The sequence below is a fragment of the Salvia splendens genome, chromosome 5 (genome assembly GCF_004379255.2).
Source record: "Salvia splendens isolate huo1 chromosome 5, SspV2, whole genome shotgun sequence".
Classification (NCBI taxonomy): Eukaryota; Viridiplantae; Streptophyta; class Magnoliopsida; order Lamiales; family Lamiaceae; genus Salvia; species Salvia splendens.
The window spans coordinates 33072924-33096562 of NC_056036.1; the positions used below are offsets into that span (position 1 = coordinate 33072924).

At 38.7% G+C, this 23639-nt stretch overlaps 2 protein-coding genes, 1 long non-coding RNA gene and 1 pseudogene across 5 annotated transcripts; 1 reads left to right on the forward strand and 3 right to left on the reverse strand.

Annotated features, from left to right (window-relative positions):
- Positions 1-5660: 5660 nt before the first annotated feature.
- Positions 5661-8237, forward strand: LOC121803353 (annotated as a pseudogene).
- A 761-nt stretch (positions 8238-8998) lies between these two features.
- Positions 8999-11790, reverse strand: LOC121805183 (very-long-chain 3-oxoacyl-CoA reductase 1-like). Its single transcript, XM_042204972.1, has 3 exons — positions 11083-11790; positions 9789-9858; positions 8999-9516 (listed from the first exon to the last, which is right to left on the reverse strand). The coding sequence occupies exons 1-3, from the start codon at positions 11718-11720 to the stop codon at positions 9262-9264; spliced, it is 963 nt and encodes a 320-aa protein (XP_042060906.1). The 5' UTR covers positions 11721-11790; the 3' UTR covers positions 8999-9261.
- Positions 11791-15205: 3415 nt separating this feature from the next.
- LOC121803565 lies at positions 15206-16361 on the reverse strand. The gene is made up of 3 exons (XR_006051074.1): positions 16225-16361; positions 15491-15673; positions 15206-15396 (listed from the first exon to the last, which is right to left on the reverse strand). It is a non-coding gene; the product is annotated as an uncharacterized LOC121803565 (long non-coding RNA).
- Positions 16362-18791: 2430 nt separating this feature from the next.
- On the reverse strand, positions 18792-21643 carry LOC121802737 (ATP synthase mitochondrial F1 complex assembly factor 2-like). Of its 3 annotated transcripts, XM_042202432.1 has the most exons (5): positions 21174-21643; positions 20256-20430; positions 19949-20170; positions 19096-19195; positions 18792-18990 (listed from the first exon to the last, which is right to left on the reverse strand). In XM_042202432.1, exons 1-4 carry the CDS (start codon positions 21576-21578, stop codon positions 19134-19136), a joined length of 864 nt encoding a protein of 287 aa, XP_042058366.1. In that variant the 5' UTR covers positions 21579-21643; the 3' UTR covers positions 18792-18990; positions 19096-19133. The 3 variants fall into 3 exon arrangements, with proteins under 3 accessions (XP_042058366.1, XP_042058365.1, XP_042058364.1); XM_042202431.1 differs by having other exon boundaries at positions 18792-19195; XM_042202430.1 differs by having other exon boundaries at positions 18792-19195; positions 19763-20170.
- Between the last annotated feature and the right edge of the window lie 1996 nt (positions 21644-23639).

The window sequence follows — 23639 nt, forward strand, 5'->3', positions numbered from 1 at the left end:
GCGACCGCTTCAAGGATAAACGTTGGGCCGCCGCCTTTGTGGCCGCTTAAGTGTTGCCCCTCCAAGCATTCGGGCAATTCTTCCACTTCCAATGCATGCAGTCAATGTTGCCAAGCATACCAGGAAATCTGTGGACTGTTTCATGAAGATGAAGCAACCGTTGACAATCTTCGGTGGTGGGTGCCCGAAGGAATTCCTCACCGAAAGCAGAACGAATGGCGACCTAAAATATTTTGAGGCATAGGATTCCAGTTGACTCACCCACATGTAAATACTCGTCGAAGAGGTCAGTCGTTTGCCCAGTAGAAAGTTGTCGGAGGGCACAATTACACTTCTGCAACGCCGAGAGACTTTGCCGACCGGTTGCGTCTCTACGTGATTGGAAATATTCAACACGGGCAGACAATGTGTTGACAATACGCATAAACAACCGTTTTGACATGCGGAAACGACGCCGAAAGTAATCTGTCGGAAACCGCAGTTCGTCAGAAAAATAATCGACAACGAGCCTTTCGTGGGCTCCCTCCCGGTCACGAGGGATGTAGCGGCGATTTGATCTCGTTGGTCGATGAGGAGGGGCGGGGGCGACATAGAATTCATAGGCGGCATAATATTATTGATAGTATTCTTGCTCTTTGCGCTCCGCTTTTGCAATGATAGCGTTCATATCCATTTTTGAATTTAGAGAGTGTTTGAGTGAGAGAGGAAGATGTAGGTGATGAATTGAGAGATAATTTGATGTGAAAAATGGATGATGAATATGTGTAATTTATAAATGATATTGGGATTAAAAAAAATTTTAAAAAAATCCAAAAACGGTCATATTTTTGGGATTCCAAAAATATTTTTTTTAATTTTTAGTATTATTTTCGATTTTAAAAAAATATCCAACGGAATCCTCCCCAGGTTGTAGCATGTTTTTGGTCCTCCCCAGGTTTTGTAGGAGGTCCACTATCTTCCTGGCCAGTATCAGTGTCCTTGCTCTTCTTTTTGTTGCAAGGAGTCTTCTCCTCCTCGCTTGAGATCTCTACAAGATCATGAACCTTGCTGGGCCCCTTCTTTTTCTCAATCCTACGCCTGATGATTCGCCTCGATGCGTGCTTCAACCCTTCTTTTCTCTCTGCCTTCTTCTCGGCCAGTTGGTGAGCCCCAGTGGCTCTAGTGAATCTTGACTTCTGACAAATAGTCTCTTCAATATCCTCTTCATCAGGTTCTTTAGTGGTTTCCCTTGAATTCTCTTCCGGACCTTGATTGATTTGAGGTTCAACAACTGGTTCAGTTTCATCAGGACCACTCATCTTGGTCAGTATGTCCCCTTTATCCTTCGTCCTTCTTGATTCCCCAACTGACTCCTTCCGTTCAGGCTCCTTGTAGGATGTTCCTGACCACAATGTCACCTTGCTCACATTAGCCTTGTCAGGTATGTGTACCGTAACTGGGAGCCTTTTCGCATTCCCACAAATCTCGTTCATCGAACTGGCCAGGTAGGACAGTTGCTTATTCAGCATGTCCATATTTTTCTAATGCTCTTTCTGGGCATTTTGCATGCCTTGCACCACTTCATTATTCGACTGAAATTCACTCCTCATGGTTTGCTGGTAAGCAAGCATCTCTCCCATCATCTCTTCCATAGATCTTCCTGACTTGTTTTGGTGTAGGAAATGGTTAGGGTTTTGCTGATGGTGGGGATTATACTGGGTGTTAGGGTATGGGTGGTAGGTATAGTTTGGCTGATTTTGATGAGAGGGGTACTGGCCGAATTGGTTAGAGTTGTGGGGTTGACTGTGATTGGGATTCAGGTGGTGTATGTAGGGATTTTGCTGGTGGTGGGAGTTATACTGGCCATTGGGATGCGACTGGTAGATGGGATGGTTTTGATTGTAAGGGTACTTTTGCTGATTTTGGTGTGAAGGGTACTGACTGAACTGGTTGGGGTGGTGATGCTGGTTAGGGCATGGGTGATTTTGGCAATGTTGGGGTGAGTGTGATTGGTAATTCTGGTTTCCCATCTGATATTGTGGCACATAGGTGGTATTTTCATATGGATTTGGTGGGTGCGGATTATGTTGGTTTCTTCCTGACCAGTTCGGCTGTGAATCTTGGGCTGGGGGTCCATCGCATGCATTCTGAGGTGGGTTGGGTTGGTTAGAGTTTCCCTCTCCCCATCTAAAGTCCAGGTGTTCTCTCCAAGGCGTGTACTCCTGCTTTTCAGGATTCCAGTTCCTATTTGAATTCCAAAGCCCAGTCGTATTTGAATAGTGATCCTCTTGGGCAGTTACCATGGTGGCATTAACTGGAGGAACTTGCGGTTTACTCTTCTCAATTGCTGACAAAAGTGTCCTCTCGAGCTTGTCAATCCGACTCTCTAATTGATCATTATTTCCTACTGCTGCAGCGTTTGCCATACCTCTTCTGGACGGGAGAGTACGTGGATTGTCACAGGCTCTTTTCGCGTAGAGAAGTCTTTCCATAATTCTCTTGGCCTCACTAACTCGTAGTTTGGAAAAACTTCCTCCACTTGATGAGTTCACTAAGTCCTTGCTCTCCGCATTCATCCTCTCATAGAAAATCGAGTAAATTTCTACTTCCAACATATGGTGGTTTGGGCATGCGTCCAACAGACCCATGTATCTTGACCAGTACTGACTCAGGGTCTCATCATAACCTTGTGTAACTCCTCGGAGTTTATCTCTCAGTGCACTTGTCCTGGCCGCTGGGAAGAACTGATCCAAGAACATCATCTTGAAGTCAGACCAGGTTCTAATACAATTTGGTGGCAGCCTCTTGAACCAAGTATTCGCCTCCTCTTTAAGGGCAAAGGGAAGGGCCTTCAGTCTGTAGTCGTCTTCGCTCGACCCCGCTGGCCGCTTTAGAGCCTTGCAGATTTTACAAAATTCATGCAAGAACTCGTATGGGCTATCACAACTCCTTCCCAAGAACACAGGCAAGATGGCCATAATGTGGGGCTCCACGTAGATTGCTTCTTGTCCTAGGGTCGTGACGATTGCTTGCGGTGGTTCTCCATCCAAGTGAGCGTACAACGAGCTTATCTCGGGATCATTTTCCTGGTCAGCCATGTTGGCTTTCTCCTCTTCAGTTGCGGATATTGATTCTGGTTCACTCTTGATGGTTGTGCTGCGATCCTCCTCACCGCTCGCATCCAAGTCAACAGGCAAGGCAGTGGTTAATTCTGAATGAGTGGTGACTGGATTTACCCCTTCTTCCCTTGGCCAGTTGGACTCAGTTTCATTTAACTGCGGAACACAAAAAATAAAGAAAAGTTTATCTACAATATTCACACCAAAATTCTTAACAAAACTCCTCATAAACTAAGAAACAAAAGAAAAGAAAAACAATTAACTATATGTACACCAAAGTGTCATGCAACAAATGTATGCAAAAACGCCATCCATCCCCGGCAACGGCGCCATTTGATGGAGGGAAAAGATGAGACTATGACTCTGTGTGTGCGTGTCAACTGGCCAGGAGGGTACCTAGACCTAGCTGTGTCATTGGGTCTGTGTCTATCTTCCCTATCAACAAAAAAATACCTCAACCCACTTCTACTGGCTAGTATAGTGGAGTAAGGGTCGAATCCCACAGAGATGGATGTAGGCGAGATACACTTGCGATGACATTCTGGGAGCGGTTGGTTAGCTACCACGCTTTTTTAGGGGGTTGAGTTTCACCTAGTCGGAAAATGAAATGGAACATATACCCCTCCTGACCAGTAGGTCAGGGTGGGCTCTAAATGCTGCATGCTAAAAGAAATTAAAATGCGTGTGTAAACTAGGGTGCGAGTGTGCATGTGAGAAGCTACTAGACGAAACTTACTAAAAATGGCTAGACAAAAGGTAAAGGGAATCAAAGGACATGCTGGCAGACTGTCTGCTAGGTGTGAAGAAAAGCAGAAAAAGTGCAAGCATAAAGCAACAAAAGCAATACAAGTGGTCCCATTCTTTGATTGTGACATTTTCTTCTTCACCAAGCTAAACTAACAAGATCTAACAAACTCCATTGATGAATGATCAAGCTTGAAAATTCGTAAATGCAATATTTAACTCGAAATTGAGAACGAAAGCTAAGAAAACTGAGATCTACGCAAACTGGTCAGCGGGACAAGGTAACAGAAGCAAGCAGAAACGATTCCCATGTATTTTTGATGAACTTAACCTGATTAAAACTTGTAAACACTCCAAGAAAACCTAGACCTAACTAAGCAAAGCAGATTCAAGCACTTAAACAACAGAAATCAACTTAAAACTACCAGATCTAGCTACTAGTAAGCAAGCTGAAACACAAAATAAAACCACAATAAACTTCATTGCATTCAAGATTATCACCCAAAAGATGTTCCAACTAAGTAGCTACTGGAATCCAAGTCAAAGGCAAGCAAAAACAAGTACTTAAACTAAGAAATCTTAAAAACAAAGCAAGTATAAGATTGTTTGGCTCATCGGAAACTGAAACTGGAGGAATTTCTGGAACTACGGCGGCTGGAATGAATCAGGCATGATGCTCCTGGCCGGCAGGTGGCCGGAATCTTCAAGTCAGGCTGCTGGATTTAGATGGAACTAAGAGCTAATAGAGATATTCTCCTCAAAAGTGATGTAGTAGTGATGATAAGTCCTAAGTGAAGTGGTGTAAAAATTTCTCCCTTTTCTTTATGTTCAGCTCCTATTTATAGGGTGGCTTGCCCTAATTTCTAGGGCTTTCTCTTCATGTGGAACGACAATTTTGCCCTTCTTTAGATAGGTGATTATTCCAAGCAAGTCCTTCCTTCTCGTGTCCAGTTCTGTAGCATCCATCCTGACCAGTTTGCGTATTTTCTGCTCATACTAACCAGTTTGCACACTTTTCGTAGCTTTTTCACTCGAATTCCTTCTGAACCTTTCCTCCTGATTTAGTACTTCAACCTGCACACTTTAACAACTATTTTGCAGATATTATCCAATAAAGCACCTTATACTGACCAGTAACCAAGGCCGAGAACGAGACTCATCAGCTACGTACAGCGGTACCTACCAGTAGAATTTATACATTGAGTGAATAAATGGTGCCGAAAATCTTTGTTGGATGCATGATTAATGGAATGTAAAGATTCCATGTTTCCAACTCCTTTTGTAAGAAAATAAAACATAACTAGGTGTGTGTATTTTTTCAAAATGTTGAATTCGATTTTGAATGGTCTCGCACGTAATTGATTTTCAACGATAACTTGAAATTTCAGATTATTAGAAATTCAAAAATCATGCAATATAAATAGTGTCTCTGAATACACAAAGATCGTATTTGGATTGCATGACTAATTAAATCCATTCTTCTAAGTTGGTAAATTTTATTTCAATTGCAAAACTAACTATTTCATCATCACAAATTCCACAGTTATGACACTAACAAAATCCACTGCATTATCAAATGCAAAAGTATTTCATTACCACAAAATTCCAACATTTTTTTAATCAACATTAACCTCAATTGCAACCCTATGATACTCTTCGGTTAGCTCATTTTCCCTCGTTTTGAGAACCCCACTAGTCTTGTCTCCTCCTAATATTTTGATGAAGTTAAGGTTGAGTGAAGAAAAAAACTGTATTTTTAATTACTTCATCCATTGGCAGAAATCTGAGATAGGTTTTTTTTATTGAGTTGAGAGGCAAATGGAAACTTCTAGAGGGTTTTGGGCTTCTTTGTGGAACTTGTTATGTTTCTTGCCTTTCTTCAGCAGTCTTCTGCTTCTTGGATTCATTAAAGGTTTGCATCAATTCCATCACTTCAACTTAATATTTTTTCCTCATTGTTTTAATCTCAGATTCTTGAATTAATATGTGGTTAAAGATAGAAGATTTTATTTTCCATTTCAGGTATCATTATGTTCCCTGTAATACTCGTCATAGTGACAATTGGAATTTCTGGGACAATACTACTTCTTTGGCCTATGCACTGTTTCTACACATATTATTGCATTTTAAGGTTAGTTTTTGAAGTTTGAACTTTTTGTGACACTGATTGCATTGCAACCACATTGCATATTGTTCTTGAATGCCTTCATATTTGCAGCACAAAGCAATTTGTTCCAGTTTTGAAGCTCATAATCTGCATATGTTTAGCTGCTGCCTTAATTTCATGGCCAACAATCGGCATTGCCTGCAGCGTTCTCTCCGGGGCAGCATACGGCCTCTTCTCCCCGATTCTTGCCACTTTTCGGGCAGTCGGAGAAGGGAAGAGCAGCAAGTTATCTCACTGCATTTGTGTATGCAACTGTTTCTGAGCTAATGAGCTTAAGTCCTTCCATTTCTCAAATGGCGTGGTTTGTGTTTCTCTCTAATTATTTGCAGGATGGGACATGGAGTGCTGTGGAGGGGAGCTTCACTATGATAAGGGATTTCTCTGATGTTTGCTACCATTCCTACCTCTGAATCATGGACGATCTCCTCCATTGAGAGGGGGAACGCTATGAAACCCGGTGTTGTTTCCCCTCCCTTCTGTCATTAGGCCGTCTCTCGGTTTCATGTTATGCCAATTTGAGCTCGCGTCTGTGCAGGTTGCTGCACGTTCCTCTGGCTCTTGTTGCTGGAGCTGCGGGTGTGGTGGTGGACCTGCCTGTGATCTCGGCTCTCGCCTTGTGCAAGAGCCCCTACATGCTTTTAAAGGGGTGGCATCGCCTGTTGCAAGACTGTGTTGGCCGTGAAGGGCCCTTCTTGGAGACCATATGTGTGCCCTTTGCAGGGCTCACAATCTTGCTCTGGCCGTTGGTCGTGGCTGCAGCCGTTGTCTGCTCCATCGTGTCGTCTGTCTTCTTGGGTGCTTACGCAGCTGTCATCGTGTACCAGGTCGGATAGAGAGAGAGTGAAACAGTCACATAGTTAGTGATCTTGTTGGAAACTTCAACTTTTGCTATGCAGGAGAGCTCAATCTGGTTTGGACTCTGCTACATTGTTGCCTCGGTGTCGATATATGATGAATACAGCAATGGCGTTCTTGGCATGCCCGAGGGGTCCTTGTTCCCCAGACCGCGTTACAGAGAGAAGGCCTCTCCACTGCCAACTTCCCTCTCTAGCCGAAGCTCCCCGCTTTCTCCTAGGGCTTCCCGGATGCTCGAACTGAAGCCTCTCGAGGTATGGAATGCAGTCATCAAAACTTTTTTCATGTCTAATGCTAAGATTTTCGCCATCTCTTTTGTGTAGCTAGCTAATAATGCCTTGTTCAAGGAGTGTCGGCGTCAAGGCGAAATTTTGGTTTTCGAAGGCACGATAAAACTGATCGACGTCGATGAGGCCATGAACCGGAGAATGCTCACCGTTGGGTTGCCTGCTTACTGCATTCTTCAAACACTAATGAGATCAGCTAGAGCTGATTGTGGTGGCATTTTGTTGAGTAAGTTGAAGAAATGTTTCTAATTTTTTCTGTGTTTTTAAGAAACGTGAAAAGATAGAAAGATTGTTGATACAGGTGAAGGCGTGGAAATAACGTCTTCAAATAGGCCTAAAGACGTGTTTTATGAGTGGTTTCTCAACCCTTCGCTGATCATCAAAGAGCAAATCAAAGCTGCTAGCCTCTCTGAGATAGAAGAGCATTATTTGGGCAGCTTGGTGCTGTTTAGCGGCGATGCCGTGAGATTGAAGAGCGCCCACGTCGGGACAGACCCTGAATCGGAAGTTAAACGGGCCGAGCTCAAGGCTCTAGGGCGAAGGCTAATCGGGATCACCAAGTCAATATCGAGATACCCTACGTTCAGAGCATGAGGGACGTCTTAGCACAGCTTGGTAAGAAATCAGGCAGCAGCAAGGCTCGTATGCTGAAGAGATCGGTGAGCATGTTCACTCGTGTTTTTACACGAAAACGTGGATCGGGTCAAGAAGATCCAACGGTGTAAGAAATAGAAAACTAAGTTCTTGATCTGTTACTCATTTGGTTTCAACAGAATCATAAGCTTTGTTTCGTATTTCATTTCATCAGTACACGTTAAGCACGGACACACACTAAGGCCATCCACTACGCGTGCCGCCGCCAGCCCGTGTTCCGTTCCGGAGGGACGGTTCCGCCGCGGGACGCGTTGCAGCGGTGCGTGCCGTCCCCAGCCCGTCGCCATGCCGTCCCGTAGCCCGTCGCTGTGCGACGCGGGACGCGACGTCTCGCCACGCGCCGAGGCGACGTGGCGAGCTCCCGATGCATGCTTGACGCCCACTCGCTGGCCCGCGAGTGGGCGTCGTCACGGATGACGCAATAATTCATTTTTTTTTAATTCGAATTTTAATAAAAAAAAATTCAAACGGTAATGTTACCGTTTTGTTTTTGCCGTTTTCAATTTTTTTTAATTTTTTTTTTTTTACTCTATAAAATACTCCTATTTCATACTAATTTCACACACAAACACACATATATTCCTCTCAAATCCTCTCTATATCCACTCCAATTTCCATCTCAAATCAACTCAAACTAATGGATCCTTTTGAGCAAATGTGTCAAAGCAGGCTCTTTTTGCCCAGAAGCAGGAGGCTGCTTGCAATGATGTGGAGAGAGCGTTCGGGGTTCTCCAAGCGCGCTTCAACATCATCAAAGCCCCGGCTCGTTCGTGGTTCATGGAGAGCATGGTTGACATCATGTATACGTGCATAATCTTGCACAACATGATTGTCTAAGACGAAGGACCCGAGGCGGGAAATTGATTCGACCCCGAATCCCCCGGAAGCTCAAAAGCAAGTAGTCCGCCGCGAAGTAGAGCGCATCCGTCTATACAAGCACGGTTGTCTATTCGGACAAGGACACGTGACTCTAGCGCCCACGCCCAACTCCAAGAGGATCCGTCTATACAAGCACATTTAGGAAAACTTTGGCGGAGAAAATTAAATTATGTCATTTTATTTTTTTAGGATTTTAATTATGTCTTTTTTCTATTTTTTTTGAATTTTAAGTTGTAATGTTGTTTTAATTTTAATGAAGTGTGTTTTTTTAATTGAATTTGTCGGAAAAAAAATTAAAATTGAATGAATAGTAATTTAAGAGCCGGTTAAGAGCCGGTTAAGAGCCGGAGCGTAAGTAAAAAAGTACAGTGGAACCCTCAAATAGTAGTTTAAAGGACGGTGAGGGGACAGCGTAGTGGATGCTCTAAGAGTTTTTTCAAGAAAAATGAGAAAATACATCCAAGTTCTAAGCAAAGAAAGTTACATATAAGTTACACAAATAACTAATTTCTTAGACAACATTCATAGTTGATGAGTGTGGAAATGAAAGAATGAAACGTAGAGATAGAACGGCTTTCTACTCCTCTTTCCTCGAATCCTTGAGTTGTCCTCGCTTTCTAATGGCGAGGCAGAACTTGAGACGCCAAGCGTCAATGGCTGACTCGGGCACTGAATTTGCCACAGCCCATAGGAGGGTGTGAGGCCAGTAAGGAGTGCAGCGGGGTTCGTAACCAATCCAACGCAAAGCTGCACGAGCATAACCGTCTGCTGATGGAACGAAGAAGGACGACCTTCTGATTGATGCCATCTTTGTGGCAACGTACAGCGGTACCTACCAAGAGCAGAATAACAGATTTAGCCCTAATATTTGTGATTTAGGGGCTGCCACCCGTGCTAATCATGACGATGGCATATATAAAGGCATCTGACGTAGAATCAAATGATAGTCATAGCAACTCATGTCAACTGGAGCTTGAAATCTGCCGACCTAAACATGATCCCTAATTTAAGGAAATTGAAAGGCACTACGACTATTGCAATGGGATTCTTGATGCAAAGTTGATACTCCAAAGAAAGAAAAAGAGAATATGCTGAGCGGAATACCTGACACTGTACGTCAATCCCACTCTTTTTGTACTCAACGTATAGACATCTTGAAAACTGATCAATATACCTGTAAAAACAAAACAACCTCAAATTAGTAAAACAGTAGTTCCAGCAAACAAAGTTGAACCCCCCTTTCATAATCTCACTCAAATTAGTCGGAGTCATAAAAATAACCTTCAATCCATCATATAAGTCCAGTCACCCGATAAAACAGTAATACACGAGCATACACATACTTATTCATTCATATTTCAAAACCACAATAATCTTCATTCTAAAATGGGAACAAAGACTAACCACTTTTTACATCTAACATCTACAATACTCAAATTTCAGTAGCAACCAAAATTGAAAATGGCATACATCAAGAACCACCAAACTTATAACAACTTGTTATTTCCTAATACGCATTTCAAAAAGCTTCAATCAAAACCAACAAGCCAGCAAATCAAACCTCACTAAGAACAGAGAATTAAACACTAAAAATTGTAACCAGATTCTAAAATAGGCACACAATAAACAACCACTTTGTACGTATATCTACTTTTCAAGAATCAAGGAAAAAAGAAAGACAACTAAAAACCTACTGAATCAATTGCAACTCAGTCTCAGATTCATTAATTTCAATCTTAACACCAAAATGCAACAAATCAACCGCCAACAAGATCAGCTGGTCAAACATCAAGCAACCAACCATTACCCCCTACATTTCACATATATGATATATCCACTTCTTCGATACTAATTCCAGCATCCATCTAAAGAGAGAGAGAGAGAGAGAACGGATCAAACTCACGTAGATTAACTAAACAGCAAACAATTTTCCAGATTTGGCACACAAAGAAACCAAATTTTTCCTCACATTTCAAATCTATTCACATCTCATACTAAATTCCAGCATCAACCCTCAGATCGAGAGCCAAGATAAGCTAAATATCAACTAATCTAAAGAAATTCCAGGTTAGGCACGAAAAAATATATATTTTCCCAGCATTTGAAATCCATAAACTTCAATACTAAATCCAAATCCCATCATCACGCTACAGAGAGAGAAAGATAAACAGTTCAAACCTCACAAAAAAATGCTAATTAATCAAATAACCAATCTCACACGTTACTTTAAACCAAAACCAGCAAATCAAACAACCCACGCAACAAAACAGAGACATCAAAACACGAAAACACCAACAAAAGGGCAAAAAGGAGAGAGATCAAACAGATCAACTAAACATCAAACAAAGTAACAAGAAAAGATGAAAAATCTTTCAAGAAAAAGAGCAAAAGGACTAACGCTTTAGTAGCAGCATAAACAGAGTAAAGCGGATCAGAAGGAATAACAATAGCAGCACCGGAGCCAATATTCACAATCGCCCCCTTTTTCCTCTCCACCATCCCGGGCAACACCGCCTGCGTCACCTTCGTGGTCCCAACAACATTCACCTTAATCAAATCATTCAGCAGCTTCTCATCCACCTCGTGGAAGAATCGCGCGTACGGATACGAAACCCCAACATTGTTAATCAGCAAACCCACATCCAAACCCTCGATCGCCGCCTTAATCCTCGATACCCCGTCTTCTAATTCGCCCGAGAAGTCCACCACCACCGTCTTGATCTGAATCGCCCCGAATTTGGATTTAATCGCGCCCGAGACCCCCTCGAGCTTGCTAGGGTTTCGGCCGACTAGAACCAAGTTGAGACCTTTACGCGCCAGCTGGAATGCGAAGGATTTGCCGATGCCGTCGGTGGGGCCCGTGATTACTGCCCAGGAGCCGTATTTCTTGAGATTTTTGGCGGGGCGGAGGAAATTGACGTAGGCCCAATTGAGGAAGGAGATGGAGAGTTTGAGGAGAGAGAAGGAGCCGAGGGAGAAGAGGAGGAGAAGCCATGTGGGCTGAGATTTGAGCTGCTCCAAGATGCAATCCGCCATGAGAGATAATTTTGAGGGAGTGAGATTTGAGGTTTTAGTTAACAATTTGATTTATATTTATATAGTTACTCCCTATGCTATGTTGGTTTGTTGTATGGTAATGTGAAATAAAATAGATTGCTTCTTTTTGTTAAAGACATTAATGTCATATTTTTAAGTGAGGACTAATGATGACCACTTTATTTTATTTTTATGGAAGTTGGTAAATCTTTCCTATAATTGTTTGATTTTTTAAATACTTTTAAAATTTAAGAAAAAAAATTTAGTTTGTAGTGCTCTAAAATATTTAGTTTCTTTTCATATTGTCTTTAATTCATTATCTTAAATGGTGCATGATTCCTTATTTTCTTTTCCTTTAACTCAAAAAAATGGCAAAAGTTTTTTTTTTAATTTGTAAATGTTTTAAATTCAAAGAAATACATATTGTCATTATCTTAAATGTTGCATAATCTCATTTACATGGTAAAAAATCTAATTTACTTGATCTAAATTTGATTTATACGAGTCTAGAAAACAAAATTAAAGTATATTTAAAATAAATAATAATAATAATAATAATAATAATAATAATTTTTTAGCAAGTTACTCGAACCTAACACAAAATTATCAGATTCTTAACATGTCAGCTTGGTAATAACAAAAGTCCAATAAAATTTGACCTAACTTCATTAATTTCGTTCATATTCGTATCAGACTTTTATATCGGGTCGAAATATCCTTTACAACAACTTTCTTCAAATGATTTAGTTTTAATTCAAATCTTGGCCCTAGGATTAGATGATCTAATGGTCAATAATTAACCAAAAACACGAAGGTCATAATTAAGTAATTTTAGGTCATATTATAATATTTGGGTTTAATGTCATGCTAAGATCATTTTAGGTCATGCTTTGTTAGCATGACCTAAAAATTAACTAACTATGACCTAAAAGTGCCCTACGTATGATATTGTTCTGCGTTTCTGTATTTAAATCTAGTTTTGCATAGATCAAAACCCTATATATATATATATATGTATATATATATATATATATATATATATATATATATAGGGGTGCATTATAATGATAACCCTAATTTCCGTAATAACCCTATAACTAAATCTGGACCACACATTTTTAAAATCACGTGGTCTAGATTCAAACTTAGATTTACTTCATAAAAAAAAGCGTGGGGGTAAATATGTCATTTCGCTCATGATAAAATTTACGTATCCAAATTTCGCTCATTTAATTTCTGAATTTCGCTCATTTTATCATTTTATCAGTCAGTCAAAAGTATCATTTTATCAACTCCGAGTATCATTCTATCCGGCAAAACTATCATTCTATGCAATAAACCTAACATATATCATTTTATCATTTTATCAGTCAGTCAAAAGTATCATTTTATCAACTCAGAGTATCATTGTATCCGGCAAAACTATCATTATATGCAATAAACATATCATTTTATCATTTTAAGTGATATTTGGCGAAATTCAGAAATTAAATGAGGGAAATGACAGTTTAACCCCGCGTTTTTTTGTTTATGAAGTAAATCTAAGTTTGAATCTCAACCGCATGATTAGAAATATGTGTGGTCCAGATTTGGGTATATGGTTATTACGATATTTAGGGGTTATCATATGATCACGACTCTCTCTCTCTCTCTCTCTCTCTCTATATATATATATATATATATATATATATATATATATATGGATGTATTCATTTCCTTTTTGTTCTATTGTTCTTTTTAATCTCAGCCCCACGATTTTGTCATCCGACGGTTAGATTGATGCCACGTGTTATTTAATAATGCAGATTTTTAGTTTAATAATGCACACCGACTAATAATGCACCATTATAGTGTAATAATGCAGATCATCACAACCATTCAATTCAAGGATCCAAGTGCTGTGATTAAAAGAAGCTTGGACTGAAAAGCTGCGAAGGACCTTAACACACCTCTATATATATATATATATATAAAAGGAGATGATCAAAATAAATATATGCTGCAATTTTAAAATTTTAGATAGGCCCCCCTCTCTTAATTATATTGACAAAGTTTTAACTAAATTTACAAGGGGTAATATATGAGACGATATGTAATTTCCTCCTTGTTATAGGAGTTGATTTGTAATTTCCTCCTTGTTATAAGAGTTGATTTGTAATTTCCTTCTTCATATATATGATATAAATATATGAAGTTAATTTAAAATATATATATATATATATATATATGAGACGATATGGTGAGAGGAAGACAGTTGGATGGATAGCAGTAGCATTCAATTTGGAGATTAAATTAGTTGAGCTCTTCAAAGATCTCATATTTGCAGTAGTTGGTTGAATCAGATGGCCAGAAATTGAGCCAATTAGGTGAACAACAATAACAACTTTATATTCAATAATTCACCAATATTTATACATGCTGCAAATAAAATACTATAATCGATAATGAAATTATATTTAACAAAAATAGAAACCAAAGATGACAAGCATGTTTTAAGATGGTATTGGCCTAGAAGCAATTAGAGCGCCTACCTTTGAAGTTTGGAGTGTGCCAATGCCATCTATTATCAAGTTTAATTCTTTGCTTTTGGTTTAAGTTTGTTTTGTGATGCTTTTAGAGCATAAAGGTCGAGCATTGTGGTCAATACTGAATTTGTCATTTTGACTATTAAAATTTGGTACATAGTTTTTTGGCTTCAGCTGACCAATTAGTTAGGATTTCATAAGTTAGAGGTCAAAATTGATAGCTTTATGAGTGTTTTTATGATCATGCAACAATTGATGTCTTTTAATTGTATCTCCATAGTACATAAAGTGTGTGGTTTACTATGATACTTTGATTTAGTATTCGTCATGTGCATAGTACAAATTTCTTTCATAGAGGAGTTCATGTTTTAGAATTATCACCATTTGACATCATTAGTTGGTTAATCCATAATAGATTATGTTTCTTATATTCATTAGTTGATTTATTTTTGGGTTTAGCAGCTTTCTTTTACCAAAAAAAGAGTTTATAAATTAATAAATATACCATATGTGGTGTGATCCGTTGCTAACTTTTCTTAAATTGCTAACTTGCTAACTCATCAACGTAATGTATTAAATATGTCAACACGGTGATACTGAAATGTCAATATAAACTTAAGTTGATATTTTAATACATTGTGTTGACATTAATATTCAAATGTCAATACAAATATGTGTTGACATTTTAATGTGATCGTGTTGATATTTTTAATACACTACGTTGATGAGTTAGCAAGTTAACAATTTAAGAAACGTTAACATTATAACGTACCCCTATAGGCTATATCATATATAATATCATTTTGCGGATCAAAATCAACTGTACACTATGATCCAACTGATATATTCTTCATCATAAATATTGTTTTTGCATTACTTAGTCTTTAAGTGTGTGTAGAGAGAGAATAGATAGATAGTCTTATAAGAACAATAATAGAAAGGAAATACGGAAATCTGCCAATCAATCGATTTATTGGTTACACATATATCCATATACAAAAACAAAGTAAAAAATTGACAATAGTCTCAAATAGAATTTGACCACTATATATATGTGTGTCTATTTCTTGTCAATTGCACATTTCCACTTTTAATAATTTCCAGTTCTCCAAAACGCAATAGACGCCTCAGAAACAACAAAGCCAACCCGTCTGTATGAATACAAAAAAAGTTAGAAAAAAGGTCATATTTTTCCATATAATTATTTTGAGGCAGAATAAAATTATGAGAATCTATATAAAAGACCTTGCGGGGTGCGTCATGGCGGGCCGTGCTTTGAGTACGGGCCGGCTGGTCAGATCCCCCTGCCGAGCTTTTGGCCTTCTCGTCCCGAGCCTTTGCAAATATGACCGTAAATCCATCCGCCGAGGCCGGATTATTCACATCCCATTCTCCGAATTTAGGCAATGCCCGACCCTTCTCGTTCTGCTGCGCTCCACAAAATAGACATGCCGCCAAAATTTGACCATGTAATATTAATTTTAGCTACTCAGTACCATCTCTTTTCAAGACTGAATAAATTGAAATCTCTTTATCCCATCCAGAAAAAAAATATTAATGTTCATCAATTGCTACATGTACATGTTGTTCCAACCTAGTCGATCTAATTGACGTTAACAATGTTCTAATCTACCAATTAGGTACATTAATGAAATAATTAATACTCCATATAAATGCTTGTCTTTATTTCGCATGTTAAGTAAAATCTAAAACAATTCATTCTCCCAAGATGAAAAGTTTGAAAATAAAAACTAAAAATTACCCAAAAAACTAAAACAAATTGAAAAGATCAGGAAGAAATCCAGATTATCACAAGAATTACATCAAACATAAATTAATCGGACAAAAACATGAATTGCATTTGATCATGTCTTGGCAGATAAATCTTAATTCAAATAAAAATTACTAAATCAAATCGTCTTATTGATGATATGCAAATCAATCCAAAAAAATAAGATTAGAAAAAAGAAGAAACTTACAGACGTCATTATTGCAGGCTTTAGAGCTCAGGTGGAAGAGAAAAACGAAAATTGTGTTTTTCTAGAGAGAGAAAGAATGAGATAATGAAGATTATATGAGATAATTCGCAACGCCTTTTTAGGAGATGAGGAAATAGCAACTGTTACAATTTTTTCCACAAACATATTCCTTCTTGCAAATTGCAATCCAAATTTTGATTACATAATCCTTGGGTTGACATTATCATTCACATTTTCTACCATATTTTTATATACAGAGCATACCACTACGTTGCACGTATTATTAGGAGTATTATTTTTTTTAGTACCAATTTTTCAAAGTTAAACCAATGCATAATACTTTATGGCCTTTAATATATGATTTGTTATGGATTTTTATTCTAGTCTCCAAATTTGTTTTCAATAATTTACATCGTCTTTTGAAAAGCAAACATTGCGTCTCCAATAACCATATGCAATTTTTTTTCTTTTTAGTTCGTCTCACAAGAATATACACTTATTAATTTTGGAAACTCTTTTATCTCTAATGAGATGATACATATTCTCCACTAGCAATACTTTAATTATTTTTTTCTCTAACTCTCTTAGTGTACCAATTTTTTATTAAAATTCGTGTCGAACCCAGAGTACATATTCTTTTGAAACAGAGGGAGTACTAAATAATTTTATTTTTTTCATTTTAATTCACCCATCAAAATTAATCATTTCTATTTATGTAAAAAGAAGACTAAAGGCCATTTTTGATCCTAAACATATGACGATTTTATAATTATAGTCTCAAACATTATTTTTTGAATTATTACATCCTGAACATATGATTTTGGTTCGTAAATGGTCCTTTTCTAACTCTGTCGTTATAAAATTAACAGTCAAACAAAATTAAGTCAGTCAAACGAAATTAAGTCAGTTTTGAGCTAATTAATATAATAACCCCAAATAAATTAGAATTTTCAATATTTTTTAAATAATTAATCAAAACGAACGTGTCTTCTTCCACATTTCACTAAAAACATTCTACAATCCAAATTACTCTTTCTTCTTCCTCATTCAACCCAAGAATACTCCACAAACTCTAGTTCTATCATTTCATTTAATTTGAGATACATGGAGCTCATGTCCGATTTGGTTTTCAGTTTGAACCACTACTTCAGCGGCTTCCTTTCCACCAGCTATGGTGGTGCCACACCCTTCCTTGCAACTCCCCATTCTGCTCCACCGCACACTCTTCCTTCCCCTCTTCCCATCTTTGTGCTATCTCTAATTGCCCTCTCGAAACCATCAAAATGAGCACTTGCCACAAGTTTCCTGCCCATCATACTATGCCTACGGCGACGACAGCTTCGTCGCTAAGCTATACCATGGCACCCTCCCCTCCTCCCCATCCTTAAACCTCTCTAATTTCACAATTGGCTACGCGCATTCCGTCCTTAGGGAACCCATCGGCGTCGCTGAATTCGGCTGCCAAGGGAAACCCAGTAGAATCGACAGACAAACACACATTAGCTTTCTAGAGAGAGAAACTATGCATCCCCATTAGCTGAGCCATTCCCCCACTTTCTCTCTCCCTCACACACATCAAAGGCATGAACATTCGTCTCCATCGAGACGGATCACAGCTCCTCTCTCTCCTCTCCCTCTCGCTGTTATCGGCATTTGTCTCCTTCGCTGCAGATGACTTCAACTGCCACGCGAGGTCCACAGCTCGTTGACTGACCTCGACGGAAATATTTCAGACTTTTTTCAGTTGTGCCACAACCTTCAAACCCTGAATCTCGCTCGTAATTTGCTTTTCTAGTTCGATCCATGAGCAAAGAGACTTTGAATTAATCTATGTTCTTGTTTTTTAATTTTCTAATTTATTTTATTTATTAATCTATTTTCTAAATTATTATTAATAAAATAATTTTAAAATTCTAATAATAAATTGCTAATCCAGTCAGAAAACTCACTTATTTGCATTAACCGTTAACTTTTAACAGCTCCGTCCAAAATGGACTAAATGCAAACCGTTTTCATTTGTTCGGGATGCAATAATTCATAAGAAAATATTTTGGATCAAAATCGTAAAACCAACATAAGTTTATAACCAAAAATGACCTTCAATAAAAAAAACCATCATTTTCTCTTTTTCACTATGCCAATTTTTTCGCTCGATACTTTTTCAATTATGCATTAAAATAATTTATAATAAGACTAATACTAAAGGAGACCAATTCGTACCAAGTTTAGCAAGCTTCAATTAAGAGCTAGACCCAACTCAATTATTTAGTAGATTGAAAACATGTCTGAATCTCAATTAACCCTATAGACTAAAGCTTAACTAACATACCATAATAAGGCCAAGTCGAGTATTGTCAAGCTCGAGTTGAAGCCTCGTGTGACTATCAACCCGAGTACAGCTAAAGCGAGCTCAACTCACTCACCGCTCTCAAGTTCAAATTAAACTCCCAGCAAAAACAAGATGCCCCATTAAAAGATGTGGTCTCCACACATACGATTAGGATGGGCTCAGATTTTTTTTCTGGACACCCAATTCTTAATCTTGGCACAGTTTATGGATGACAATGTTGTAAAATATGGTCCCATTATATATATAGACTCATAACATCCTCAACAACCTAAGAACTAACCACACAACCCATCATGTTCACAAAGATCACAAATTTAGCTGCTGTTTTTGTGATCATTCTAGTGATCTTTCATCACCCAGTGTCACAAGTTACCGGAGCAAATGCCCGTCTCCCCCTCCTTGTGAATCCTCAAACCCTAAGAATGTCTGAATATGTTACTATAACTGGTGCGCTCTGCATAGCTCGACGTGAATACATCTTACTCTTCTACTTCCTTAACTACTCTGATTGGTTGCTTTACCTTGCAGGTTGTAGCAGTGACTGCGATGTAGCCTGCTGTTACTGTGATATCACGACACAGCCACCGGTCTGCATCCAGTGCTGCAAAGGCGATCCTTGATCTGCAAAGTATGATATACATGTATACATATATGTATTTTATACATTAACTTACACCATCTTCTAACACAATGTACAGGAATTCTATAAGCACTTAAGATACATAACATTGAAATCTTATGAAAAATCACTTAGAAATTATTTGATCCACGAAAAAATGAGTCATATATGTAATCTGAGATAAGATCGACATAAGCGTACATAAGGCAGTTCCCTTTTCACTCCAATCTGTCTTGGTAGTTCATGATGAGTATTCAAAGGTCAAGAAAAAGAAAGTGCAGTAACAATGAGGTGCTTCCTTTGATTCACCAAGTAATATTCAAACCATAGTCTTAAAACACGTATGTGAGAGAGAAAGATTTCAATGTTACAACCAGTGTAGGAAAGAGCAGGAAAAATCTGAGTATTACACACAAGAACTCTGACATCTCAACATTCTTTTATTATGTTTGTTATCTTTAGGTCGAATACATAACTTGCTATGTCAAAAAACACCAACCAATCATTTGGCTCTGGCAAGATATGGCACTTAGTAAGCAGAAAGGGAAAGCTCGCTCTTGGAATATTACCTGACTATGATTAAGGCAAAAATTAATGTTTTCTTGAAAGTCCTAAAAACACAGCTGCAGACGAAATTTGAACTCTAAGATCGGCAATATCAAGATCATGGCCCCCTTCAACCAAACCCCACCTATCAACCTGTAAATCTTCCTCCAGTCTTATCAACTCAATCGTTTGCTCAATGCTCAACTTACCACGAAACATGCCAACTGCAATGATCAAAGAGTGTGCAGCTGCAGCAATTGCATCGATTGCAGCTAGTTCATAATCATCCGCTTTCTTAAGAACGTTCTCAAAAGCCTTAACAAGACCCTCTTCCTGCTTTCCACCAAAGAAACTCGTGTACATAACAGGCTTAAAGCCAAATTCCAATTCCACCCATTTAATTAGGGGACCGAATTTCTCCACCTGCAATTCTGAAAGAAGCAACTATATGTTCACATCACATAGATTTTGAGCGGAGTACTGGCATAACTAGACTTGTACACATATTATACACACCTCGGAGATCCCTTGTAAGATCATTGTCTTGGGGAGCACGACAAAATACCAGATCTTGATGGAACTTTTGCATCAGATTTCCAATTACCTTTGGCCTAGTGACCGGTACTCTTTCCAATGCAGTACAAGCAAGCTTCATCAGAGGCATCGTAAATGGTCTAATTCCATCTGTTTGCTACAAGACAAAGATTTACCCCTTAAACGTCAAATCAAAGTATATTTTATACATTCAATACGAACTGTAGTTTATAAAGCTGCGAAGCACCCTATAACTAAACACAAAGGAAATGCTATGACGCACATCGGCACCTACATAAATATGATAGTCGATTGCCCACACCAGATAAACAGACAATATCATGGCACTATCACAATTAGAAAAATAAATGTAAGATGGTCTTGAAAATATTCGAAAGCACTTCTTGACCAGGATACACAGAAAACTAACAAAGACACTGGAAAGACATAAAAACTGCTAATAACTAGGGAAGATATGAATCAGACAGAATCCACATAATATAACTTGGACAAAAAAAGAGTAGAAAGTTACAATTTTGATCCACAATTAATATGCAGGTGATGCATATTAATTGTTCCCAAAACTAGTTCTGCATAAAATGTTCTACAATGAAGCTGAACTAGCATATACCGAAAAAGACCGAGATTAACCAACATTCGAAATCGAAACTTGTGACGACAAAGCTATTACTTAAAGATCAATTCAACAAAAAAATTGCAGAACTTGAACAACACACTTGTTAAAATCAACGCAGAAAACCTAAAATTCTAAGAAATGGTAGAGCTTAACCAGCATCAGAAGTCGTGAATTTTATGACAGTGAAGCTGTTAAAGTTCAATTCGAAAACAAATTGCAGAGTAAAGTTAAAACCCTAAAACAAGGTACAAACTGGAATGCACCTGGTACTCCCACTCAGCTGCAATGGCCTTAGCCAGAGCTAGGGTTGGGCACTTGAGATTCCTCTTGGAGGGGGTTTTGAGCGTCCTGTAATCCAGCATGACTCTCCACCCAATCCCGTCGTCAGCTTCTTTTGTCGTCACCTCATTGTAGAATCGTTTTCCGACAATCGAGCCAGTCATGAACGACATCGGCATGCTCACAGAATCGGACGCCCTTTCCCGCCCCTTCACGTATATTGTGTCGTCTCCCTCGCCGGGTTTTGGATCTTTGGAGGAGAAGGTGAATGATGACTGTTCGCTCTCGGAGTCGCCGGATGCCACCGCGACACTGAAGCGGCGCGCGGAGGAGGTGAGGGTTCTCAGAGCGCAGGGATTTAGGGCTTTTCCGACAATCCATGATGCCATCTTCGCTTTCAGAGAACTGATTGTGTGTGTATGTGTGAGAGAGAGAGAGACAAAGAGTGAGTATGTTTTTGACCGCCAATAATTGGGCTAGCAAAGGCCAATTATTTATAATTGTCAAGCCCAATCTCAATAATTGAAAATTAATCAGGCCCATTTTAGAAAATTTACCTCTGGATGTTATGAACGTGAAGGGGTAGTTTAGATAAATCTTATTCTCTCACTTTCATTTATTACCATAAATACTAAAAAAAATTACACATTTCATTAATTTATTTCACTCACGTCTTATTATAGAACTAATATTATCTTCATCCTTTATCCTTTAAAATTAAAAATTAATTTTAGAAACGTCGTAGGGATCTGTCGAGTCGGCAGATTCGGTAAGGCACGAAGCTGGAGAGTCGCTGGTAGTGTTGCTAAAGATGTCGTGAGCGTTTGGCGAGTCGCCGTCTTCGTCAAGGCACGAAGCTGGCGACACGCGCAGTGGCCGAGGGAGGTGGGGTCGGCAGAGCCCAACCATCGTTCCCGGAGAACCGTCGAAAAACTCCTCTGAACAACCCCCGACCCGACGACGGTGGCGACGGAGGTGGCGACGACGGAGGCGACGGAGACGAGGAGTGAATTTTTTAAATTAATGTACTTTTTTTAATTAATGTACTTTTTTTTTATTTTATTGTACTTTTTTAATTAATGTACATTTTTAAATTTTAATAGTATTATTAAATTTTCTCGTATCTGTGTTGTAAATTTAATTTCGTATGTTGTGTGATTGTTAATTATTTGTTTTATATAATTTTGAGTGATGTGGCTAGGCTATGGCTGTGCTATGGGCTTGTCTTGATGATGTGGCAGGAGGATTTTTAATGATGTGGCAGGAGGAGTTTGTGGCTAGGCTATGGGTGGGTTATTCCTATTGTGGATGCTCTAAGAGCATCCACAATGGCGCCTAGCGCACCGCCTAGCCGAGCCCCGGCGCTAGGCGGTGCGCTCGGGGAACCATTGCAACCGCCTAGCGGTTTTCCGAAAAAAAAATCGCATAGCGCTAAGTGATATACGGGCGCTCGGCGATCCGCTCGGCGCCATTGCAGGGCCTGGATCGCCGAGCGCATCGTCCAGCGGATTTTTTAAATTTTTTTATTTAATTTTTTTTATGAAACTCATTATTGGTTGTTTCTCTTTTATAGAGACATCCGTGAATGTTTTATGTTCCACTTTCGATGTGGGACAAACTCATTTTTGGTTGTTTCTCTTTTGTAGAGATATCCTTGAATGTTTTATGTTCCACTTTCGATGTGGGACAAACTCATTCTTGGTTGTTTCTCTTTTATAGAGACATCCTTGAATGTTTTATGTTCCACTTTTGATGTGAGACAAACTCATTCTTGGTTGTTTCTCTTTTATAGAGACATCCTTGAATGTTTTATGTTCCACTTTCGATGTGGACAAATTCATTCTTGGTTGTTTCTCTTTTATAGAGACATCCTTGAATGTTTTATATTCCACTTTCGATGTTGGACAAACTCATTAATGAGGATGTTGTAATGTTATTTTAATTTTAATGAAGTGTGTTTTTTTAATTAATGTACTTTTTTAAATTTTAATATTATTATTGAATTTTCCCGTATCTGTGTCGTAAATTTAATTCCGTATTTTTTGTGATTGTCAATTATTATTTGTTTTGTATAATTAGAAGTGATATGACTAGTCTATTGCTGGGCTATTTGCTTGTTCTGATGATGTGGCATGAGGATTTTTAGTGCTGGTGATGTGGCAGGAGGAGTTTGTGGCTGCCTATGACTGGGTTATGGCCGGACGAAAACCATTGTGGATGCTCTAATAGTAGGAGACATGAAATGCTGCACGACACTAAATTATCGCCACTGCAAACGTGGCAATTAAATTCCGATTAATTTTCTCTCATTTAAAAGCTTTTTAAATATTCTCTCTCCTCTGTTTCCATATTATCTTGCTTGACTAATTTAGGGAAATTGCAGTTTAAACTTTTTTATCTGCAAATTCTCCAATTTTTTGATGGAAATTCTTGAATAAAATTTCTTCTCC

Bases quoted from the DNA above. Each gene is read 5' to 3' on its own strand.
- LOC121802737 (XM_042202430.1), bottom strand. From the start codon at position 21,578: ATGGCATCATGGATTGTCGGAAAAGCCCTAAATCCCTGCGCTCTGAGA. The intron at 20,431-21,173 runs GTGCATTCCAGT...TTTGTCTTGTAG, and splicing joins CAGCTGAGTGGGAGTACCAG to CAAACAGATGGAATTAGACC. The intron at 20,171-20,255 runs GTGTGTATAATA...TGCTTCTTTCAG, and splicing joins TCTTACAAGGGATCTCCGAG to AATTGCAGGTGGAGAAATTC.
- LOC121805183 (XM_042204972.1), bottom strand. From the start codon at position 11,720: ATGGCGGATTGCATCTTGGAGCAGCTCAAATCTCAGCCCACATGGCTT. The intron at 9,859-11,082 runs GTTAGTCCTTTT...TTGTTTTTACAG, and splicing joins GTTTATGCTGCTACTAAAGC to GTATATTGATCAGTTTTCAA. The intron at 9,517-9,788 runs GTATTCCGCTCA...TGCTCTTGGTAG, and splicing joins GGATTGACGTACAGTGTCAG to GTACCGCTGTACGTTGCCAC.